Source organism: Eubalaena glacialis, chromosome 3, assembly GCF_028564815.1.
Source record: "Eubalaena glacialis isolate mEubGla1 chromosome 3, mEubGla1.1.hap2.+ XY, whole genome shotgun sequence".
Taxonomy (NCBI): domain Eukaryota; kingdom Metazoa; phylum Chordata; class Mammalia; order Artiodactyla; family Balaenidae; genus Eubalaena; species Eubalaena glacialis.
The window spans coordinates 129,511,749-129,537,832 of record NC_083718.1 but is presented as its reverse complement, the minus strand read 5'-3'; the positions used below and the strand labels follow the sequence as shown (position 1 = coordinate 129,537,832).

At 39.5% G+C, this 26,084-nt stretch overlaps 1 protein-coding gene across 1 annotated transcript in view; it reads right to left on the bottom strand.

Annotated features, from left to right (window-relative positions):
• SLC44A5 (solute carrier family 44 member 5) overlaps positions 1–26,084 on the bottom strand; it is a 367,788-nt gene that overhangs the window by 77,421 nt on the left and 264,283 nt on the right. Inside the window, exon 3 of the mRNA XM_061186439.1 lies at positions 16,113–16,186. Within this exon, the coding sequence (XP_061042422.1) occupies positions 16,113–16,186 (74 nt within the window). The remainder of the gene's footprint in view (positions 1–16,112; positions 16,187–26,084) is intronic.

Below are 26,084 nucleotides of genomic sequence, written 5' to 3'. Positions count from 1 at the left end.
TATGAGGTGATATCTAGTTGTGGTTTTAATTTGCATTTCTCTGATGATTAGCAACGTTGAGCATCTTTTCACGTGCCTGTTGGTCATTTGTATTCTTTGGAAAAATGTCTATGTTAAAATTTGTATGGAAACACAAAATACCCTAAATAGCCAAAACAACCTTGAGAAAGAATCACACTCCCTGACTTCAGACTATACTACAAAGCTATAGTAACAATATGGTATCGGCACAAAAACAGACTTATAGATCAATGGAACAGAATAGAGACCCCAGAAATAAGCCCATGAACTTATGGTCAATTTACAACAAAGGAGGCAAGAACATACAATGGAGAAAAGACAGTCTCTTTAATAAGTGGTGTTGGGAAGACTGGACAGCTACATGTAAAAGAATGAAATTCGAACATTTTCTAATACCATATACAAAAATAAACTCAAAATGAATTAAAGACTTGAATGTATTGGGTTGGCCAAAAGGTTTCTTCATTTTTTCCATAAGATGGCTCTAGTAGCACTTAGTTGTCTTTCATTGGAAACAATTTTGTTAGATTGCATGCGACAGCTGTCATATCAGCATGCATTTAAAAAAAGACTTATCAAAATGGGTGAATTTTTGTGTAGCCATTTTAATATTGAAGATGGAAAAAAAAAGCAACATTTTTGGCATATTATGCTTCATTATTTCAGGAAAGGTAGAAACGCAACCGAAATGCAAAAAAAAAAGACTTGTGCTGTGTATGGAGAAGGTGCTGTGACTGATGGAACATGTCGAAAGTGGTTTGCAAAGTTTCATGCTGGAGATTTCTCGCTAGACGATGTTCGTGGTCGGGTAGACCAGCTGAAGTTGATAGCGATTAAATCGAGACATTAACTGAGAACAATCAACGTTATACGTGAGATAGCCGACATACTCAAAATATCCAAATCAAGCATTGAAAATCATTTGCACCAGCTTGGTTATGTTCATCGCTTTGATGTTTGGGTTCCACATAAGTTAAGTGAAAAAAATCTTCTTGACCGTATTTCTGCATGAGATTCTCTATTGAAAAGTAATGAAATCATTCTGTTTTTAAAACAACTTGTGATGGGCAATGAACAATGGATACTGTATAACAATGTGGAATGGAAGAGATCATGGGGCAAGCGAAATAAACCACCAACCACACCAAAGGCCGGTCTTCATCCAAAGAAGGTGATCTTGTGTATATGGTGGGATTGGAAGGGAGTCCTCTATGATGAGCTCCTTCTGGAAAACCAAACAATTAATTCCAACAAGTACTGCTCCCTATTAGACCAACTGAAAGTGGCACTCGATGAAAAGCATCTGGAATTAGTCAACAGAAAACGCATAATCTTCCATCAGGATAAAGCAAGACTGCATGTTTCTTTGATGACCAGGCAAAAACTGGTACAGCCTGGCTGGGAGGTTCTGATTCATCTGCCATATTCATCAGACATTGCACCTTCGGATTTCCATTTATTTCGGTCTTTACAAAATTCTCTTAATGGAAACAATTTCAATTCCCTGGAAGACTGTAAAAGGCACCTGGAACAGTTCTTTGCTCAAAAAGATAAAAAGTTTTGGAAGATGGAATTATGAAGGTACCTGAAAAATGGCAGAAGGTAGTGAAACAAAAGGGCAAACACGTTGTTCGATAAAGTTCTTGGTGAAAATGAAAAATGTGTCTTTTATTTTTACTTAAAAACTGAAGGCACCTTTTGGCCAACCCAATAAGACTGGGAACCATAAAACTCCTAGAAGAAAACATAGGCTGAACAGCCTTCGACATAAATTGTAGTAATATTTTTTTAGATCCATCTCCTAAGGCAAAAGAAAATAAAAGCAAAAATAAACAAATGGGACCTAATTAGCTTAAAAACTTCTGCACAGCAAAGGTAACCATCAACAAAACGAAAAGACAACCAACTGAATAGGAGAAAATATTTGCAAATGATATGACCAATAAGGGGTTAATAACCAAAATACATAAACAGCTCATACAGCTCAACATCAAAAAACCAAATGACCTGATTAAAAAATGGACAAAAGACCTGAATAATGCCATTTACTTTTATTCAGCTGATCAGCATGTATGGTGGCTTTCAAATATGTCCATAAATTATTTGACAATTTTCCTTCAAATAGTGGCGCTTAATTCCCTATCCTTTGAGTGTGGACTAGACTTAGTGACTTGCTTCTAATGAATAGAAAGTGACAGAATAATATTTGGTGACTTCCAAAAATAGGTCATAAAAGGCAGTGCAGCTTCCTCTTTGCTCTCCCTCTCTCTATTTTAGATCAGTAGCTCTAGGGGAAGCCATCTGACATGTCATGAGGACACTCAGACAGTCCTATAGAAAAAGCCCACGATTGTCAGCAGTCAGTAAGAACTGAAGCCTCGTGCTGACATCCGTGCAAGGGAGCCATCTAGAAGGCTGATCCCTCACCATAGTCAAGCCTTCAGCTGAGTGTGGCCTTGGCTTACATCTTGACTGCTACTTCATAAAGAACTCAGAGCCAGAGCCACTCACCTAAGCTATTCTCAATTCCGGACCACAGAAACTGTGAGATAAGAAATGTTTGCTTATTTTACATTGCCAAGTTTGAGAGTAATTTGTTATGCAGCAATAGATAACTAATTACTATATAGCTTTAAAAAATCTTTTATATACTTAAAGGAAGCAGTTAAATCACCTTTCTCTCCTTCAACCTAAATATTCACAATACTTAAATTTTATTTTCTATTTGATTTCTATTTCTATTTTTATTTTCTCTTGTCATGTTTTAAACTCATAGCTACAATTCTTAGGATTTAAGTATTTTTTGTTGCTTCACTATATGATTTAATACATGGAGCCTGCAACTTGATTTAAAATATGACTTAGGGCCTACCTAACCAATTACACGTTATCTGATACCTATTTACCTTATTTCTTTAAAAAAAAGTTAATACGAAAACTTTATCTTAAAGTGTGGGTCTAGAATATAGTCAAACTCCCATTCAATCATTCATACTGAATTGTCAGTCATCATATTCTTTTTTTTTTATTAATTAATTAATTTATTTATTTATTTTTGGCTGTGTTGGGTCTTCGTTTCTGTGCGAGGGCTTTCTCTAGTTGTGGCGAGTGGGGGCCACTCTTCATCGCGGTGCGCGGGCCTCTCACTATCGCGGCCTCTCTTGTTGCGGAGCACAGGCTCCAGACGCGCAGGCTCAGTAGTTGTGGCTCACGGGCCTAGTTGCTCCGCGGCATGTGGGATCTTCCCAGACCAGGGCTCGAACCCATGTCCCCTGCATTGGCAGGCAGATTCTCAACCACTGCGCCAGCAGGGAAGCCCCCAGTCATCATATTCTTATTAAGTTAAATCATTCAGTCATTCATTGGGCCTTACTATTGGCCAGTGCAGGGGGAAGATGGTTTCTGAAGAATGATAACGGATTCGCTTAGGCTTAACCAAGTCACGGCCTTAATTTTAGCTGCTGTTCAAGTTGTAGTCTCTCTACTGGAACAAATAAAAGCAGCCTCTGCCAGCTTGCATGCAGCAATTGATCTAACAAAAGCTTTCCTCTTTCGCAGTAAGTATAAAACACCAGGAGCATCTGCTTTCACCTGGCAGGGATAGTGTGCTGCATCCTCACCATCTCCCCTTGAAGTTACATGACCTCCTAGCTCTTTGTCACAATTTAGTCTGCAAGGTTTTAATATAATATCTTACTTCACAGGATACCACACAGATTCCTTACACTGATGGCATCATGCTGATAAGATCTGGAGAATATTGGATAGCATGTAACCTGGATGTCTTACAAAGACATACGTGTGCTAATGGATGGGAGATAAACCTCATGAAAATACAGGAGTCTTCCAGTAAGATCTGAGGGTCTGGTAGTGATATCTCCTCCAAAGTAAAAGATAAGTTGCCGTACCTTGCATTGTCTGTTATTTAAAAAGAGGCACGGCATTTAATGGCTGCCCCAAGAAATAAAGTGCTTTTCAGATAATCCAGGTTACTGTAATAGCAGGTCTGCCACTAGGTCTATATGGCAAATGCCTATTAGAGGTTCTTATGGCTTTGGAGAAAATCCATATCCTTTCAGCAAATAAATGTTCTTCTTTTGAGAAGTAGCTCCTGAACGTTGACTGATCACCTAATGACATGAGAAGCCCATCAGTGAACTGAATGTTATCTGATCCATCAAGCCTAAAGTTGGCTGTGCCCAATAGCACTCCCTTATTGAGTAGGAGTGGTGTATTCATACAACGCTTGAGAAGGTCATGAAGGCACAAGAAAGTTACATAAGAAGATTGCTCACAATAATAGGCACGTGCTCCTGAGGCACAGCTTTAACACATACCTATGGCTCATGGGAATGTCCCTGTGATTATTTGACTAGGAAGCAAAAAAATCAAATCAGATTTACAGGTGGGTGTGGAGGATCTGTTGACACGGATCAGGAGGCATTCTTCCGGTTATCTACTTTGACTGAAAGAAGAGAGGAACTGAATCTGAAACATTTATCTATTCATAGACAGAGGCCAATGATTTGGCCATGTTATCACAAACTGGAAAAGAAAAAATATTAGACAACCAATGGCAAGGAAGTTTAAGAAATATTAGAAGTACTGACCTCCAAATGGACCCAGAATATGAAAATATTTATGTCTCATGTGGCTGCTTAGTAAAGACCCCTCTGTAGAGACAGCTTTCAATAACCAGATCGAAAAGTAATTTTTCAATGATTTTGTGAAAAAGTAATCATGAAAATAGGGATGAAAATTATGCATGGGTTTTGGATAACATGGGCTTTTCTTCACAAAGGCTGACCTGGATCCCAACAATGCTTATGTGACAAATCTGTCAGCAGTGGATAACCAACACTGAACTCAATCACCCAGAATAGCCAGCCTTATGGAACAAAATACCCTATGCAAGATCCAGTTAAAGCACCACCTAGGAAGCAAGCCTTTCAAGGTTGGGTTGCTGTTTTCTAGAATACAGCAAGATCCTAGCAGGAAATCGATGTTATAGTCACACAAGATAATTGCAGAGAGCTTAATAAAGAAATATTTACAAAGGTATGGGCAGAGTTAAGGAAAAGAAGAGTTGGTTCAGAACCCAGAGGCTAGCTACAACAGGGAGTCGTTTTTACCTCTAGGCCTGAAGGGGCAAAGGAGGAAGGAGTTCCCTAAATCCAGAGGGAGAAGCCAAATGGAAACAGTTGACTGACTGGACTTGGGGCCTTAGGTAGAGAGGTGCAGCTAACCTGTGGTGACCTACCAGCAAGAGAATCAGAGGAATAAACTCCATAAAACCATTCTCTTACACTCCAATCTACTGTTGATACCTCCCACAGACCAAATTGGAAGCCAGGGGACAAGAGAGCCTGTGGATGTCATCATAAAAGCCAACTTCTCGAGGGACAGAGCAGGGTGAAGAGTAGGGTAGAGAAGAGATCCAAGGGGTTAAATGAATAATACCCGGCTCAGGGACTTCCCTGGTGGTCCAGTGGTTCAGACTTTGCCTTGCAATGCAGGAGGTGTGGGTTCGATCCTTGGTCAGGGAGCGAAGATCCCACATGCCTCATGGCCAAAGAAACCCAAAACATAAAGCAGAAGGATTCAATAAAGATTCAATAAAGATTTTTAAAAAATGGTCCACGTCAAAAAAATCTTTAAAAAAAAAAGAAAGAAAAATACCCAGCCCATGTTCTGAACAAGTGACCAGCCTACTCACAGGGGAAACTTTAGATATATTCAGCAAGACATTCAGGACTTCATTAAAGACAAACAAAAAACTACCAGAGGTACAATGTTTTCAGACTCTTTTGTCAGAATTTACTGCCACATAGGACAGCAAAAGAAAAGAGCAAAATGACACACATTCTAAATTTCAGAGTCTGTAAAATGGAAGGGGTGAGAATAGGAAGTAAAAGATGGGACAAAGAGTATGTTTAAAGCGTATTTGTAAATAATACACAGAATTGAAAGAAAATGGAAAAACCACCCAATAACTAAGAAATCAAATTAGGGTTTTCACAACACCTTTGTTTTTTTTCTGTATTAGCAGGTCTGACTTTATGCTTGCTACATTAATATGCTTCTTTTTCTAGTTAATCTAAATAGATGTTAGTCTACTACTATTTACAACCTGTTCAAGGTTTTGATTCACATTGAAGTGGCTGGAAATAATGAAGACAAAAATTTATTTATTCTTTCCTTCATTCACTCTCCAGATGTTTTTTGAGTGCCTGCTATGTGTCAGCACCATGCTAAACTCTGGGTATATAAAGGTCCTTGCTCTCCTAGAGCCTACAGTCTACTGGGGGAAAGAGATCTTAATGAATTAATTGCACAGATGTGAAATTTCAATTGTGACAAGCACTACAAAGAAGCAATATGTGGTACAGAGAGAGGGATTCATAGAGGCAGATGATCAAATGAGGAAAGCCAGGGATGATGTCCCTGAGAGGTATGCAGGAGCTGAGATCTGAAAAATGAAGAGAGGCACAAAGAAGCTTCCAGCCGATGGACACCTGGACAAGGCCCTGTGAGGGGGAGGGGCACGATGGGTACTGGGATGGAAAGGAGGCCAGTGTGGTGCACACGTGGGCTGGAGCAGGGTCCCAGATCTGGATGGAGAAGCAGTATCTTAGGTTATTTTATACAATGAACTACAGGGAGATTGTTTTAGCGTAACAAGATTGTCAGTGCCAGTTGTGTAATCCATAGCAGAGGCTCTGTTCAAGTGGGTCCTTCTCTTCCTATCAAATTTTCCTTGAAAAACTCAAGGTCACCACACATTCAGTATCACTCATCTTGGTGTTTACTTGCTTAATTGTGGTTCTATAATTGGCAACCATTGCTTTATGTCAAGGAAGAGCTTTCATTGTTCCTAAAACCTGATGCAATTTATTATATCTGAAAATGCTACATGTAATCTTCATTATTAACATCTACTACTAAATACACTTTTTAGAAAGATCTATGAAATCCTTTGAGGTCTTCCTGGCCAAAAAAGCCCAAAGAATGAGATACTGTCTGACATAATTTTATTTACTCTATAGCACAAGCATTAACTGAAAGAAAAAACCAAATCTACTAATAGGTGTGGATTATCATAAAGAATATGGTCCTCTCTTTAGTGGGTACATAATAGAGGCTAATTTTGCAAACGGTTACTGAATGTAAACAATGACGCTGCAGCAAAGTGAACATGTACTCAGTCTCACAGAGCAAGACTGCAGCTACCAAATTATTCATGATTTTTGCTTGCAAAACAATACCTGCATTTCACTCACTCCTCTGGTGCCATTCTCTCTGTTTTAAGTCCAACTGTACATGGAATTAGACGATGGAGGGAAAGGAGGGACAGAAAGCATTAGGAGAGTATCATGGGGTTCTGATCTGCCCCCTCTCTCAGTATCCTTCATTACTTAAAGAATCATCATTCATCTTCTTTATTAAATAAAAGGCAGTATAGCATGGTGATTAAGAGCAGAGGCTCTAGAATAAAACTGCCTGGATTATACTCGTGAATAAAACCAAATGACAAAGTTACACAGCAATCAATACAAATCAGGATCAATCATCTTTTTCCTTTAATTTTCTCGCTATTTTAGAAATAACTATAAAAGACTACTTTAAGTGTAGCTGATGCATGTGTGTGTGTGTGTGTGTGTGTGTGAGAGAGAGAGAGACAGAGAGAGACAGAGAGAGACACAGGGAGAAGAGAAAGGTAAGAAGAGAAATTATTTGTGAAACACTCCTATTTGGGTAATTCATAGCAGATTAGCAAAGATTGATAAGCGATGGGTGAAAACTTTGTTCAGGCAAATCATCTTTTCACTCATATCAAGGAACTCATATCCTGTTACTGAAATACCAGGAGCAAGTATTATTACCTAGTATTATCTCTTATTTCCAAACATTTGCAAAGTATGTTCCTGTCGTGCTCTAGGGTTGAGTCAGAAGTTGCAGCCATTACAAAGCCCTCTGTCAAGGAGAAAATGTGATTAGACCAAACTGCTTGCACTGACACTTAAAAATTAACTGCAAATCTGTTTGGGGCAGCTAAGGCATTCCCTAAACACTTGCTGGTTGGGAATGTCGGCTTTCAAATCATTATTTTGTATCCCTTAAAGATACATTTTAACTGTTTTAATATGTGAGGAACAGGCCTGCCAAATTGTGCTTATGGCTTTTTAACACAAGCAATTTACAAATGCAATGAAGCAGATAATAGGACACATGATACCGAATTTGAAAATCTGTGTTGAAGACACTGCTGCTGTAGAAACATTTTTGGAAGCAGCCCTGTGTCCGGTTGCCTGGATAAGAAAAACGTTGTTTCTCATTTCACAGGTGGCCTCTTCCACCCAATGGTGAGTTTAGGGTCATGTCCTTGAGCACAAATCAGTCTCTCTCATGCTAACAATATTCTACTTGAAATCCTCTAGAATTCGTGCATTCAGCAAAATACAACAAACAGTAAAAATCTCACTCAGCATTAAAAAAAAATCTGTTCCAGTAACAGTCAAAACTAAGTGTTTTCCTTTTAAAATGAAGGCTTCCATAGTAAAGTATAAGTATGTAGTTTTATTTGTAAACATTTATATATTTGTCAAGAATGCAAAAGGACATTTAACACTGGTTCTGGTCATTTATAAATACAATAAAGTTTTCATTAAGAAAAGTTTACGAGAACAATTTTAAAAATAATGGAACAGGAGTCGTTTAAATTTCTTACCTTTTTATTGAAAAAAAATTTTTTTGATAAAACAATGTTTCCAAGCTGTGACCTGATAGGCAGGCTCATTTTAGTTCTGAAGTCGACTAAAGGCACAGTGTGACTTCCTGTCACATTCATTCTCCACCACCAGTGTCCACTTACAATGAATATTAGGATCATACCTCTAAGCTCAATACAAAGGGATGCCTGGTGAGGCATAACATAATTTTTTAAATTATACTTATTTATTAGTAAGAGAGACTGTCCACTGCTTCTCTGTATAGACAGTATCAAAAAGTCATCTTGGAATTATCTTTGTTCTTCAAAAAGTCACTTGAGGGACCTCTCAGTTATGAAAATATGGTTCTCTCCCTTCCTCATATCCCTTGGGATGGGAAGACTAATTAGCTTTAAGAGAAGGAAGGGATGAGAACTAAATTTTTCTCCTTGAGATTTTAATTTAGGACAGAACAGACTGACCCTGAACTAGGTCTATAGGCCAAAAGGAATACAAATACCTTGAAGGCAGAGACTGGGCTGTTGTCCTAGGCTTAATAGAAGGGTCTAAGGGTAGGGGCTGCATTCTGATACTAGCCATGCTTTGAGGAGAAATGGCTGAGCATGGTATAAAGACTTAAAAAGCTATAGTCTTGGATCCTAGTGTAGGAAACCACTACAAGAGTGGAAGGATCCAGATGAGCAATTCACTAAGAAATGATACCAAATGGCACCAGCCAAAACATCAGAGCTCCAGTAGACTACAAGGTCTTGCTCTCCAATGAGAAACTGGAAATAAGACTGCCCCCTCCTTGACATTTCGGGGCAGTCCAGGTCAGGGTAAAGAATGATATGCTGGATGCGTATCATTCTTGCTATGAACGCAATGAATGGAAAAGTAGATGTGTGACTGTATTGCTACCCCCAGACAATGAACATGTACTTTAATACCAGAAATGATGTGGTCAAGCTGGACTACATTTGATTATTAATTCAGCTATTTTGTTTATTCTCCACCCCACTCCATGAAGGATTTAAGACTGAATTATGTAAACCTCCTCCTTTCTGTACTTGGTACTTTCAGTCCCGCTGTTTCCAGTCGACCCATGATAGCCTTCCTTTAATCCTTTGCACTGATCTATAAATTACTTGCACATCAAGGCCCTTTACTGGTATGTTTTGCCTTGGTTCATTCTCTATTAGAGAAGCAATCCCTAACCTCACTAAATTCAAGAAACAGGGATGCAGACCCCACCTCTTGATGAAAGGAATGGCAAAGAGTTTGCAGCCATGTGTTAAAACTACTATAGTTCAGCCTGTGGCTGCAAACTTTTTACATTCCCTCCACAATCAAATACACTTTTACTCTCCCAGGATCCCCAGAAGCCTCATCCAATTAAGGCATCAGGCTCAAGCTAAAGGTCTGAATCTCATCACCTAAGTCGGGTCCAGGGGTTGATGAAGCTCTTCAGGGCTGGTTCCTCTTGTAAGGATGGTGTCTTTAGCTAGATCATTGAATTCATTAGGTATATTTCCTAATTACCATTGGCAACAGTGTTGCCAAACCTTCACCACCGCCTAACAAAGTGCCCTTCCCTCCTGCTTCCAATTACATTTCCTCCCTTTCCTTCAAAGTCTCGCCAACAACCCCTTCAAAATCCACCTGGCTAATGAACACCACCTGGTCTCCAAAACCAATGCCCATATTTCAGGTTTTGTTAAGCCAGCATCCCACTTCCGGATATCAAGTTTTGTCCTGCTTATCTATTATTGCACCCCCAAACCCACTGGCTTAATACAACCATTTTATTTTGCTCATGACTTTGGGAGTTAGGAATTTGGGGAAGGCTTAGCTGAGCCCCTTGGGGCTCTCTCACGCAGCCAGATGTTGAGTGGGGCTTCAATCATCTGAAAACCCTCAGGGCTGACAGTAAACACTATCTATCCCTGGGAGCTCAGCCCAGCCTATTGACTAGGACCCCTATACGGGGCTTCTCCATGTTGCTTGGGTTTCTCACAGGATGGTGACAGAGTTCTAGGCTTGTTTGCATAGATTTACTTTCTTGTTAACTTCCTATCTTCTCAACTAACAGGAATAATTATTCCGGAGGAAGATTAAAAAACAAAACCAAAAACAAACTTTAGACCCTAACTGTAAGTGCTTCCTGTGTAAATACAACAATGAAATAACTAACTCTCTCAACTGGAAATCCATTTGAAAAAAAAAAAGAAAAAAATTATTGAATGTTAAAATTGCGCTATTGTATACATAATGTTAGCACAAGGACAGCAAGAACAATTTGCATAATAAATATTCCTATTCTTTTTTTCTAGTTACCACAATTGAATAGCACCCATCAGTGAAGTAGGACAAAAGAGGGCTATTACCATAAATGTTTGATCTTTCAAGGAGATTTGATTACCTTCTACCCAGACTCCACTTCACCCACTTGAACGGAGGTTCTGCCTTTCATCAGTCGAATGTCAAGTGCCTTTGTTGCATCCAAGTGTTACCCTAGCTGGCCATATTCTACATAAAGGGCAAAGAACAGTTTTTTTCTTGGAAGAATTTGTAAGAAACATGGCTCTTTCATGGGAGCACTTCTTATGAAAAGAACATGGATGAAAGTAAGCCTAAGAAGGTCCTGATCTAACAAAATGGCAAAAGATGCAAAACTACTTACAACACATCAGTAAAACTGACTTAGCTTCATCTTTCCTCAGATGAAGGTACACATTCTTTCATGTTAAAAAAATTCTTAACACTCCTACTAACCTCTGCCAAGCGTTTTCCTTCATTCTTCTTTTAGTCCAACATTGTAAGAGTTAAATTTATCTTAGAAACAGGCAAGTACGGCTATTTGTAGTTCACGGATGAGAAATATACACATATTAAATTTTGTGAGTTGCTCATTTTAATCAGTGGCATAAGGATTAATTTAGAGGAAACACTAAATTAATCCAATATTGCACACAGTTTTTCATTGAGGAATCTTTATCTTCCAATTTCCTTATGTGAATTAAGGCATTTACAAACTGAATCTGGAGATCTTGAACAAAAAGGCAAATTTCTCATCTTGCTCCAGAGGGAATGACAGTACACACTCCCGTTTCTTCTACCGTGCTGACAAGGGAGAGAGTGGCAGTGGCTTTCCCAGCTCTAGATAAGGACAGAAGGCATTTCTCTACGATTACAAGAGACTGGCTCTGAGATACAGAGGAGAGACTTACCCAATTGTGCCATAAGGCCTCCTCAGGGAAAGATTTTGGGCACAATAAGAGATCCTTATGAAGTCCCCGTGTGCATTCAAACTTTAATAACCAAAATTATGGGTCGCTATAGAAACAATATAGTAAATTACATTTTAAAGCAATTTATTAAAATTCAGAACAGCTAGATTATACAATGGTAGCAAATGAAGTACTGCCTCTTACTATTATGTAGCATTATTGGCGTAGTTGGATATTATTTCATTTACTCCTCATAACAGCCCTGCAAAGTAGGTAGTGTTTCCATATTTTTACAGGTGAGAAAACTACTGAGATTTAGAAAGTAGTTCAAGTCCACCAAATAATACGGGGAAACCCTAGATCTGCTTGACTCCAAATCTTTTTTTCTCTCATGCAACATATTTCAACTCGATGACAAAAAGTAAAAACAAAGAAATTACAGAGACAGACATGTGTCCCAAAGTTGGAGAAGCTAAAATTCTATTAGTTGTATAATAAGAAAATTCACTGTATTATAATATTCAATTTATATATTTATGTATTGTGCTACTAATGCATTAATGTTTAGAAGTTCAAATACACTGAAGAAATAACAAAGGAATCTTCTGAAGACCTAAGAGCACATTATTTGGTTTTGTGGTTTATACTCCTTTATTCTTCTCTCCTTCCCTATCTTCCTGCCTTACTTTTTTTAATTCTCCATTTATGTGTAGTTTTCACCTGGTATTACTCAGATGATCTTCTGGAAATCACTTTCAATTGCTGTTCTCAAAGTATTTCTCTTTACTGGAAGATAAAACTGAAGACCAGAGAAAAGTATTTTCCATTGTTCTCTAGGTAAGCACTGCCTTCTTTCTGCTGATACAATCTATCCACATTAACTCTAGGCATTAATTATTGTTACTAGAAGCTATTATCTGACTTTTACAGCCCCCCCTCCCAATAATAATAAAGTTTCCTAAGTCAGCATCTAAGGGATAGGACTTAAGTCTCTGTGGATAATGTGATACATTCATATGCAATGGTGAAATCTTTTTACAGAAAATATTCACACCAGTTCCTTTGGTAGTTTTTTCTTAAATTGAAGTATAGCTGATTTACAAATCTCTATTTTATTTATTTCCTCTCTGTTCTTTAATATCTCCTTCCTTCTGCTGACTTTGGGTTTTGTTTGTTCTTCTTTTTCTAATTCATTTAGGTGGCAGTTTAGGCTGTTTATTTGAGATTTTTCTTATTTCTTAAGGAACACCTGTAACTGTTTATTATAGTTATAGTTGCTTTAGAATTTTCTGTCTTTTAGTCTTTAAGTGGTTGATCATCAGTCCTTATTATATATTTGCATTTCCTAGTGAGATTTTCCTTTTTAGATTCTTACTTCTTTTCCACTTAGATAAGACCCTTTAACATTTCCTCTATTCAAAATGATAATCTTGCTGGGTAGAGTATTGTAGGTTGCAGGGTTTTCCCTTCAGCACTTTGAATATATCATGCCACTCCCTTCTGGCCTGAAAATTTTCTTCAGAGAAATCAGCTGATAGCCTTACAGGGATTCCCTTGTATATGACTCCTTGTTTTCTCTTGCTGCCTTTAGAATTCTCTTTAGCCTTGACTTTTGCCATTTTAATTATGTATGTCTTGCTGTGGATATTTTTTGGGTTCATCATGTTTGGGACTCTCTGTGCTTCCTGTACCTGGATGTCTATTTCTTTCTTCAGGTTTGGGAAGTTTTCAACCATAATTTCATCAAATACATTTTCAATCCCCTTGTCTCTCTCTTCTCCTTCTGGGACTCCTATAATGTGAAGGTTCATATGCTTAATGCTATCTCAGAGATCTCTTAAACTGTTTCAAGTTTTTATTTATTTATTTATTTATTTTGCTGTTCTGATTCAGTGATTCCCATTATTCTATCTTTCAGATCACATATACATTCTTCTGGATCACTCAGTCTGCTATTCATTCTTTCTAGTGTGTTTATTTCAGCTATTGAATTCTTCATTTCTGATTGGGTCTTTTTTATATTTTATAGTTCCTTGTTAAAATTTTTATTGTGTACATCTATTCTTTTTCCTAATTCAGTAAACATTTTAATTACTAATGCTTTGAATTCTTTATCTGGTAAATTGTTTATTTCTATTTCATTATTTTTTTCAGAGTGTTTCTTTGGCTCTTTTAATTGACAGCAGTGCCTCTGCATTTTCATTTTGCTTAACTTTCTCTGCCTCTATGAATTTAGGTGAAACAGTTACCTATTGTTGCTTGAAGGGTTGTTCTTATGCGGGGCCATTCCTGTACAGGTGCAGTGTGTCCACTGCCTTTGGTGGGAGAGCTGGATTTGATATGGATCCAAGTCACATCTTTCCTCAGGGTTTGCTGGCAGCTATCACCTTGGTAGGGGGTGGGGCTAGAGATGGAGAGGCTAGAGCTGGAGCCCAGTGTGAGGCAGGGCTTCCTTTCTGCTCAGTGGCTGTCACTGCCCTATCAGGGGTGGGGTCTGAGCCCAAGTTGCTGGAGCAGAAGCCCTGAGGCTCGGGCTCAAGCTGGCTCTGTTCCCCTTAAGTGTGTGTTTTCCCCTCTCTCTGAACTGGCACCTTTGCCCCAGAGTGGGGGAATGCTGAAGCAAGGGGGGCTTGTGAGGGCTCTCTGCTCATGTTGTCTGCAGACAGAGGTCCAAGCTGTCTCTAATGCGCTGCCTGTGCAGGCACGCACAACCGTTTCCCTTGTTCTGCTCAGACACAGACTCAGGTGCAAGTCCCCTTTGTTCCTCACAGCGGATCAGTGTCCTCAGCCTCCAGCACCCCCGCCCTGTTGCTGAGCCATATCATTGGGCAGGTGAGGCCTATGTGGACACTTGGCATGTGATCAGGGGGTGAGCTGTGGTGGGGCAGCTGCTGTCAGAGGTCGGGGCTACTTCAGATGCACTGCTTGAGTAAGCTCAAGAGTGGCTGCCACCATCCCACCCAGGCCATGCCCAGGGACTAGCTCATCTCTGCATCCCACAGTCGAGTCTTCTCCCCAGTCATGGCTGCCCCAGATCCAGTGCTGCTCTGTGACATGGAATGAGCAGGATCAGAGCCTCTGCTTGGCTTGGGTGCATGCCAAGGCAGTTATGGGAAACCCAGCAGCCACTGCAGCAGACCTCTCTGCACCCTGCCTCAGGGCAAGACAGCACATGAGTGTTCCTCACAACTGGAGTCCAGGCTTCCCACAGCCCTCCTGTCAGGCCCAGCAGTCCTCCAACCAGCTAAGGGGGCTCGTCTCCTCTGTATAGGACCCCAGGACTGGGGCACCCAATCTGTGGCTCTCACTGCTTACTCCCCAGGGTGAGTGTCCAACTGTGTGATCTTTCTTGCCCTCTGAACTCCCCTCCCAGGAGCACAGGTCCTGATCTGATTGCTTTTTTTTTTCCTTCCTACCCAATTATGTGTGTATCATTCTTACAGCCTTGGAGTCTTTCTGCCAGTTTCCAGTTAGTTTTCAGTGAGAGTTGTTCCACATGTAGATGTATTTTTGATGTGTTTGTGGAGGGAGGTGAGCTCCATGTCCTCTTACTCTGCCATCTTGATTGATCCCCTTTGGTAGTTTTTAAAACAACCCAAATAAAGACCATCTATATTTGCCCTCTTTATTTTCACTTCCATAGAAAAATCTTTAATCTAACAATGAACAACAGGATATCTCTTTCTGGTAGGCAAAGACGATAGGATTTCCTATATGTCAATGAACTATTTGGTGAAATTCTTAATAATTGTTCCTTCTTTTTAATTTACTTATAAAAAGAAAAGGTTATGTATTACTTAAACTTATCTAGGCCCTAGTTCTTATTAGTAAATAGCAACATGAACTTTATCAGCTGCTTAATAAAATTTCAAAAGTAAAAATGATTAAAAAGCAACCATAAGGTTTTTTCATTCTTCTGTATAATTGTATTTACCTAAGTAATTTAGGCTTGCTTTTGGATAAACTGCTTTGTGTTTATTTTTCATTGCATCTGCTACCCAATGAGTCCTGGTGAGGTACATTCCCTCCAGAAAATATAATAATCGATAATAAGAAGGATTTTGGAAGAAAATGATTAATGTTAAAAATGTGACATTGACTTAGTTATTTAATTAGCAAATGTTAAATATCTTCTATACCTGTATTTACTCACCCACAAGTCCTAAAAGAATGTAGGCAATAATGAACAGTATGAAGATCATGCAGCACAGCACATCTGTACAACTCCTAAAGACAAAAAGGAATCAAGAATTAAAAGCGTCCTGAGAAGACTCACATAGCATCCGTTTTCCTCCCGCTTATGGACTTAATGTGTCTCCCCCAATTCCCTATGTTGAAACCTAACCCCAAGGTGATGGTATTAGAAGGTGGGGGGGGGGAGAATTAAAAGGGGTACAAAATAACCTATTGTTCACTGCAAAAAAATATAAGAAGGGAGAAAAAGACAATAACAACAGTGATATGCCATTTTATACCTAATAATTCTGAAAGGTAGATCGGATGCATTTCTGCAATCAAAGACTTTAGCAGCAGGGAGTGGTTATAGTTCCATGATTAAAGAAGTTTCCCCAGAGCTGTTAGTATTTATTTTCTTGATTCTTTATTTGTAAAATGTTTTTAGAGGTTAGAGTACACCAACATCAAGAAACTATTTTTTATTTGAAATTGTAATTTAAGCTATTTGATTTTCTTCATGCTTCCCAATACATGGTATAATAAAAAAAATTAGCCATTTCCATTCCTCTCTCTCTCCATTATCTTTCTACATGCACATTTAAAGGGTACTATTATTAAATAAAGGATTGACTACATAAGCTTTATATGAGGAATAGAGTTGCAACTATTTGAACAACAATGTCTATAATGCATTAAAAAATGAAATGTGTCTAAACGGTAATTTTCCAGCTATTCTGAAAGCTGGATATTGTGAAATGAGGTTTAGAGAAAATTTAGCTCATAGAGACTTGGTTATTTTCTAAGGGATCACAAGTCAAACCAGTATCCAGTAGGGATACTCAGGTTTTCAACTAAAGTATTTCCTATTTCTAGTATTAAATTTTGTTCAGCTCATAAGTGGTCTAGAAGGTCAAAACTATGTCTTGAAAGTGTGAAACAATACAATCATTCTTTACTTGAAACTTAATGAAGAATATATTAGTAAAGAAAAAGATCGACCTACTTGAGAGGATTAAAAGATGCGCATGAGAATTTTCATAGCAAAAACTTCTTGTTCTAGAGGGCATATGGATATGTTCCAGTCTTTTAGCACAGGCAGGCAGAAGTTACATTCTATTTTTAGTGGTGGTAGTAATAATAATAACGAATGATAATTGTACAGTAACAGACACAGTAATACCTTACACATTGATAAAACCCTGTTATACCTTTACTGCTCTCACATACATAGCTTTGGTTTTTAGGGGTAGTGAGGTAAGCTGACTTATGTAAGGTCCATGAGAGAGAGGTAGTTACAGAGGCAGACAAATATCTACATCTCCGATGCCTAACCTTTTTCATTTAGTGGTTATTCTAATATGATTACAACTTTCTAGAAAGATTCCAATTAGCCATATCTAAAACTCCACACACATCCTTATTACTCTACCTCACAATAGGAAATGGATCCATCATAGGGAAAGCTAATCACAGTCAATTCAGAAACAAACTATCACTTGTTTAAGTCTAATTTCAACCCAGGAACTTTAAATTTCATTGGGACTGAAGAATTATGAGAATAATAAAAAGAGAAGAAAACAGGCACTCTAGTTTTCTTTGGTTAACAACCACTGAGGGCAAAACCTGATGGGGGTGAGGAGAGGATCTGGCTAGTGTGCATTCTGACACATCCTACTCAAGATCAGGTTCTCATCCTGTCAGGGCAGTTGCTAAATAGCCTGATACCTAATAACGAATGCCTGCAGGTGAGGAACTAAAGGAGAGAAAACTAGAACAGTGGTATGTTTTTACTAGAAATCTTGAAGTTGTCAAAGCCCTGTGTGTAATGGTAACTACCAAGGAGACAGGGATGTAACCAGAAGCCCCAGCCAGGCTGGCCAGCATCCTGTAATATTATATCTATAATATGTTTATATCTACATAGTTACATTGTATATAATATATACTATAATGCATGTTTATAATGACAATATCCTATAGTATTATAATGTTTTCTCTTCATACTATGTAGTAAGCACAGAGAGAAGTAAACATACTAGAAAGATGAATAAAAGAAACTTAAAAACAGAGCACAAGGAAAGAAGCAGAAACAGCACCCCCCCCAAAATTTCTAAAAAGTAAAACCCACACTCCTCGGCTACTGGCCCTGATGAATGGCATCAGTCAGGGTTTGGTTCCATGTGGGGTTTTACATTATGATTTCTCTTTCTTTTTGGTGCCAAGAACACACTACAGCCCCAGGGGCTACTGTGTACCCACACAACCTCTCTCTACCCCTTCCCCCAGCAGTCTCTCACCACAGTGGGACAGCATTTCTCAGTAATTCACACCTTGAGATGTTTGGGGATTCTATTCTGGGAGTAGGCAGGATAACGTATTCAAGTCCGCTTTGCTTTTCTGGAACTCTGCTTTAGAGAAATAGCAGCCGATACCCCATGGCCAGACTGGTTAATTTCACTTTATTTAAGCATGGAATAATGTTGAACAAAGTGAAAATTATGGAGAATTCAAGAGTTTCAAAAAGTAGGAAAGTTTTTCTTGATGAAACATTCTTATTTCTGAAATTTTTCCTATAGTGATTTGATTCCCTTTGCTGTTTAAAAATTTTTCTTTTAAAAATAGGTGTGTGTGTGTGTGTGTGTGTGTGTGCTTTCAGATAATTACAGTTATCTGTCATTTTTTTCCCCATTAACTCATCTATTTCTCTCCAGTTCCTCAGATATATTCCCTACTGGAAAAAATTCACTGCTTAGAAAATTATTGGGAAATTGAATATGAAGAAAATATAAAATATAGCTTGGGTACCATTTTGGGAGTCAGAAACATAGCAGAAGCTTAATTCAAATTTTAGAAGTTATATCACATAATCATTGTTTCTTTCTTTGATTTCAAGGTATCTTTACAATCCCAAGTATTCTGTAGAAAATGAGTTATTTTTTAAAAACCAAGTACTTAATTTGGATAATTTTGAATACTCTTAAGATAGCTATTGAGGTAACTGGGTGATACAAGCTCATGGTTTAAAATCATTCTGAATCATGTTCTAGCTAGAGGCCTGTCATAACTGTACATTTTCCTCAGTTGGGTCCATTTTCACTTTTACAGTAAGAACCACTATAAGAACCACTGTACTAACCTAAAAATGGGTTGCATCCCACTGAGTTCTAGAAAGAAGATTAAATATACCTGAACCCTCTCCCCTACCCTCCCTCCAAATCAAAGTCCAATTTTTTCAAAACAAGCTGCTTACACTCACGTTATAAGAAAGTTATTCAAATTTTTATTCAGATTGAGCTGTCCTGGTGTAAAAGTATTTTCAAAAGTTAAACTAGAAGTACCATTGCTATCATATATCTATTTTTCCAAATTGCAATATGAATAGGATCCCAATTATATAATCATTTGCAGATTTCCCTTTCCTTCCTATCTCTAACCCACAAGTACAGAATGCCTACAGTCACCTCAACTTGAAGTCTTGGGAGTTTCCTTTGACTTTCCCTTTTTCATTGCTTATCTTTCATATTCAGTTGATAAGTTCTCTTGATTCCTTCTCTCTGATGTGTCTTTCATCCACCCCTTCCTTTCTATTCCTGCTGCCTGGACTTGGTCCACATTCTCTTAACCTCTCTTCAAACTATTACTGTGGTCCCTTAATTGGGCTCCTGCATGTACTCTCTGCCTGATCCAAATCATTCTGCACATCACTGATATCACTGATAGGGGACAATGCCACTATATTATTTTAAAAATTGCAATGCTTCTCCACCACCTGTTCAATAATTTCCAAATGTCTTAGCTTTATGTTTAAGAACCTACAGATTTAATCCTAGTTCAAGCCCCAGACTACCTTTCTAGCTTTTCTCCCTCTATTCATCTCAATGTGCTTCAACCAACTTGGACTTTTTCACTCATCGAATACACCATGAAATCTCCCTTGACCACACTCAGGGCTCTCTGCTCATGGTCCTTTTAGACTCATCCTCCTGGGATATCATATGTCCCAATTTGTAGGAAACAGCCAGGGTTTACACCTATTATCCTGGAGTAACAATTAGCAATGCTCCCTTTTACTATGAAAAGTGCCCCAGTGTGGATCTCAACCCCATCTACTAAAATCTCATTCTTCATATGGTTGGATTCCCTTCCTCTTTTAGGGCTGAATAACATTCCATTGTATGTATATGCCATGTTTTTTAACCCATTCATTTGTCAATGAACATTTAGGTTGTTTCCACATCTTAGCTACTGTGAATAGTGCTGCAGTGAACATGGGAGTGCAGATATGTCTTTGAGATCCTAATTTCAATTCTTTTGGACAACGTGGATAAACCTAGAGAAACTTATGCTAAGTGAAGTAAGCCAATCACAGAAAGACAAATAACTGCAGGATTCTACTAATTTGAGATATCTAAAATAGTCAAACTCATAGAAACAGAAAGTAGAATGGTGGTTGCCAGGGGCAGGAGAGAGGGGCAAATGGGGAGTTACTTATTCAATGGCAATAAGTTCCAAGTATGTAAGATGAATAAGTTCCAGAGATCTGTGGTACAACATTGTGCCTATATGTTTAACACTACTGTATTGGGCACTTAAAAATTTGTTAAGAGGGGTGATATCAAATTAAGTGTTCTTACCACAATTTAAAAAAAAAACACATAGCATGGAAGACATGATAACCACTGCAAGGCTGCAATATATAGGAATATATTTGTTCAAGTTCATACGTTATTTGCATTTAAAATTTTGCTACGAATAAGCTTAATACAGGTATTAAATACATGATTGTAAATGTAAAATTTTTTTAACCTAAAAAAATTAAAGGGGGGACCTGCAAGATGGCGGAGGAGTAAGACGTGGAGATCATCTTCCTCCCCACAAACACATCAAAAATAAATCTACATGTGAAACAACTCCTACAGAACACCTGCTGAACACTGGCAGAAGACCTCAGACTTCCCAAAAGGAAAGAAACTCCCCACATACATGGCCGTGTGGCTGACAGGGTCTTGGTGCTCTGGCTGGGTGTCAGGCCTGAGCCTCTGAGGTGGGAGAGCCGAGTTCAGGACACTGGACCACCAGACCTCCTGGTCCCACATAATATCAATCAGCGAGAGCTCTCCCAAAGATCTCTGTCTCAATGCTACCCCAGCTCCACTGAAAGACCAGCAAGCTCCAGTGCTGGACACACGATGCCAAACAACTAGCAAGACAGGAACACACCCCCACCCGTTAGCAGAGAGGCTGCCTAAAATCATACTAACTTCACAGACACTCCAAAACACACCACCAGACGTGGATGTGCCCACCAGAAAGACAAGATCCAACCTCATCCACCAGAACACAGGCACTAGTCCCCTCCACCAGGAAGCCTACACAACCCACTGAACCAACCTTAGCCACTGGGGACAGATACCAAAAACAACAGGAACTACGAACATGCAGCCTGTGAAAAGGAGACCCCAAACACAGTAAGATAAGCAAAATGAGAAGACAAAAAAACACACAGCAGGTGAAGGAGCAGGGTCAAAACACACCAGACCTAACAAATGAAGAGGAAATAGGCAGTCTACCTGAAAAAGAATTCAGAATAATGATAGTAAGGATGATCCAAAATCTTGGAAATAGAATAGACAAAATGCAAGAAACATTTAACAAGGACGTAGAAGAACTAAAGAGCAAACAAACAATGATGAACAACACAATAAATGAAATTAAAACTTCTCTGGAAGGAATCAATAGCAGAATAACTGAGGCAGAAGAACGGATAAGTGACCTGGAAGATAAAATAGTGGAAATAACTACTGCAGAGCAGTATAAAGAAAAAAGAATGAAAAGAATTGAGGACACTCTCAGAGACATCTGGGACAACATTAAACGCACCAACATTCGAATAATAGAGGTCCCAGAAGAAGAAGAGAAAAAAAAAGGACTGAGAAAATATTTGAAGAGATTATAGTTGAAAACTTCCCTAATATGGGAAAGGAAATAGTCAGTCAAGTACAGGAAGTGCAGAAAGTCCCATATAGGATAAATCCAAGGAGAAACACGCCGAGACACATAGTAATCAAACTGACAAAAATTCAATACAAAGAAAAAATATTAAAAGCAGCAAGGGAAAAGCAACAAATAACATACAAGGGAATCCTCATAAGGTTAACAGCTGATCTTTCAGCAGAAACTCTGCAAGCCAGAAGGGAGTGGCAGGACATATTTAAAGTGATGAAAGGGAAAAACCTACAACCAATATTACTCTACCCAGCAAGGATCTCATTCAGATTTGATGGAGAAATTAAAACCTTAACAGACAAGCAAAAGCTAAGAGAATTCAGCACCAACAAACCAGCTTTACAACAAACGCTAAAGGAACTTCTCTAGGCAGGAAACGCAAGAGAAGGAAAAGACCTATAATAAAAAACCCAAAACAATTAAGAAAATGGTAATAGGAACATACATATCAATAACTACCTTAAATGTAACTGGATTAAATGCTCCAACCAAAAGACATAGACTGGATGAATGGATACAGAAAGAAGCCCCATACATATGCTTTCTACAAGAGACCCACTTCAGACCTAGGGACACATACAGACTGAAAGTGAGAGGATGGAAAAAGATATTCCGTGAAAATAGAAATCAAAAGAAAGCTGGAGTAGCAATTCTCATATCAGACAAAATAGACTTTAAAATAAAGACTATTACAAGAGACAAGGACACTACATAATGATCAAGGGATCAATCCAAGAAGAAGATATAACAATTGTAAATATTTATGCACCCAACATAGGAGCACCTCAATATACAAGGCAAATACTAACAGTCATAGAAGGGGAAATCAACAGTAACACAATCATACTAGGGGACTTAAACACCCCACTTTCACCAATGGACAGATCATCCAAAATGAAAATAAATAAGGAAACACAAGCTTTAAATGATACATTAAACAAGATGGACTTAATTGATATTTATAGGACATTCCATCCAAACACAACAGAATACACTTTCTTCTCAAGTGCTCATGGAACATTCTCCAGGACAAATCATATCTTGGGTGACAAATCAAGCCTTGATATATTTAAGAAAATTGAAATCGTATCAGGTATCTTTTCTGACCACAACGCTATGAGACTAGATATCAATTACAAGAAAAAAATCTGTAAAAGCTACAAACACATGGAGGCTAAACAATACACTACTAAATAACCAAGAGATCACTGAAGAAATCAAAGAGGAAATCAAAAAATACCTAGAAACAAATGACAATGAAAACACAATGACCCAAAACCTATGGGATGCAGCAAAAGCAGTTCTAAGAGGGAAGTTTATAGCAATACAAGCCTATCTCAAGAAACAACAAACATCTCAAATAAACAACCTAACCTTACACCTAAAGCATTAGAGAAAGAAGAACAAAAAAACCCCAAAGTTAGCAGAAAGAAAGAAATCATAAAGATCACATCAGAAATGAAAAACAAATGGAGACAATAGCAAAGATCAATAAAACTAAAAGCTGTTTCTTTGAGAAGATAAACAAAACTGATAGACCATTAGCCAGACTCATCAAGAAAAAAAAAGGAGAAGACTCAAATCAACAGAATTAGAAATGAAAAAGGAGAAGTAACAACTGACACTGCAGAAATAAAAAGGATCATGAGACAGGGAGGGGCAAGATGGCGGAAGAGTAAGACGCGGAGATCACCTTCCTCCCCACAGATACATGAGAAATACATCTACACGTGGAACTGCTCCTACAGAACACCCACTGAACGCTGGCAGAAGACGTCAGACCTCCCAAAAGGCAAGAAAATCCCCACGTACTTGGGTAGGGCAAAAGAAAAAAGAAATAACAGAGACAAAAGAATAGGGACGGGACCTGCACCAGTGGGAGGGAGCTGTGAAGGAGGAAAGGTTTCCACACACTAGGAAGCCCCTTCGTGGGCAGAGACTGCGGGTAGCAGAGGGGGGAAGCTTCGGAGCCACGGAGGAGAGCGCAGCCACAGTGGTGCGGAGGGCGAAGCGGAGATTCCCGCACAGAGGAGCGGTGCTGACCAGCACTCACCAGCCCGAGAGGCTTGTCTGCTCAGCCGCCGGGGCGGGCGGGGCCTGGGAGCTGGGGCTCGGGCTTCGGTGCTAGCTGGGAGGGAGTCCGGGAAAAAGACTGCAGCTGCCAAAGAGGCAAGAGAATTTTTCTTGCCTCTTTGTTTCGCGGCGCGCAAGGAGAGGGGATTCAGAGCGCCGCCTAAACGAGCTCCAGAGACGGGCGCGAGCCGCGGCTATCAGCGCGGATCCCACAGCAACAGGGACGCAGAGGGAAAAACGGAGAGATTCCCGCACAGAGGCTCGGCGCCGAGCAGCACTCACCAGCCCGAGAGGCTTGTCTGCTCACCCGCCGGGGCGGGCGGGGGCTGGGAGCTGAGGCGCGGGCTTCGGTCGGATCCCAGGGAGAGGACTGGGGTTGGCTGCGTGAACACAGCCTGAAGGGTCTAGCGCACCACAACTAGCCGGGAGGGTGCACGAGAAAAAGTTTGCAGCTGCCGAAGAGGCAGGAGACTTTTTCTTGCCTCTTTGTTTCGCGGCGTGCAAGGAGAGGGGATTCAGAGCGCCACTTAAACGAACTCCAGAGACGGGCGCGAGCCGCGGCTATCAGCGCGGACCCCAGAGACGGGCATGAGACGCTAAGGCTGCTGCTGCCGCCACCAAACAGCCTGTGGGCGAGCACAGGTCATTCTCCACACCGCCCCTCCCGGGAGCCTGTGCAGCCCGCCACGGCCAGGCTCCCGTAATCCGGGGACAACTTCCCCGGGAGAGCGCACGGCGCGCCTCAGGCTGCTGCAACGTCACGCCGGCTTCTGCAGCCGCAGGCTCGCCCCGCCTCCTCCGTACCGCTCCCTCCCCCCGGCCTGACTGAGCCAGAGCCCCCGAATCAGCTGCTCCTTTAACCCCGTTCTGTCTGGGCGGGGAACAGACGCCCTCAGGGGACCTACATGCAGAGGCGGGTCCAAATCCAAAGCTGAACCCCGGGACCTGTACGAACAAAGAAGAGAAAGGGAAATCTCTCCCAGCAGCCTCAGAAGCAGCGGATTAAAGCTCCACAAACAACTTGATGTGCCTGCATCTGTTGAATACCTGAATAGACAACGAATCATCCCAAATTTAGGAGATGGACTTTGGGAGCAGGATATATTAACTTTTCCCCTTTTCCTTTTTTTTGTGAGTGTAGATGTGTATGCTTCTGGGTGAGATTTTGTCTGTATAGCTTTGCTCTCACCGTTAGTCCTAGGGTTAGGTCCGTCCGTTTTTTTTTTTTTTTTTTTTTTTGGCTTAAAAATTTTTTTTTCCCTAATAAATGTTTTCTTAATAATTTTTTCCTTATTTTCTATTTTTAAAAAAATTTTTAATAAGTTTTTTCATATTTTTTATTTTAAAAAATTAAAAAATTTTTTTTCTTAATAAATTTTTTCTAAATAATTTTTTTCTTATTTTTAGTATAAAAAATTAATAAATCTATTTATAAAAATTAAAAAAAAAATTTTTTTCTTAATAAATTTACTCTTAATAATTTTTTTCTTATTTTTTATTATAATTGCTTTATTTTATTTTATTTTATCCTCTTTTTTTCTTTCTTTCCATTTTTTCTCCCTTTTATTCTGAGCCGTGTGGATGAAAGGCTCTTGGTGCTCCAGCCAGGCATCAGGGCTGTGCCTCTGAGGTGGGAGAGCCAACTTCAGGACACTGGTCCACAAGAGACCTCCCAGCTCCACGTAATACCAAACGGCGAAAATCTCTCACAGATCTCCATCTGAACATCAAGACCCAGCTTCACTCAACGACCAGCAAGCTACAGTGCTGGACACCCTATGCCAAACAACTAGCAAGAGAGGAACACAGCCCCATCCATTAACAGAGAGGCTGCCTAAAATCATAATAAGGCCACAGACACCCCAAAACA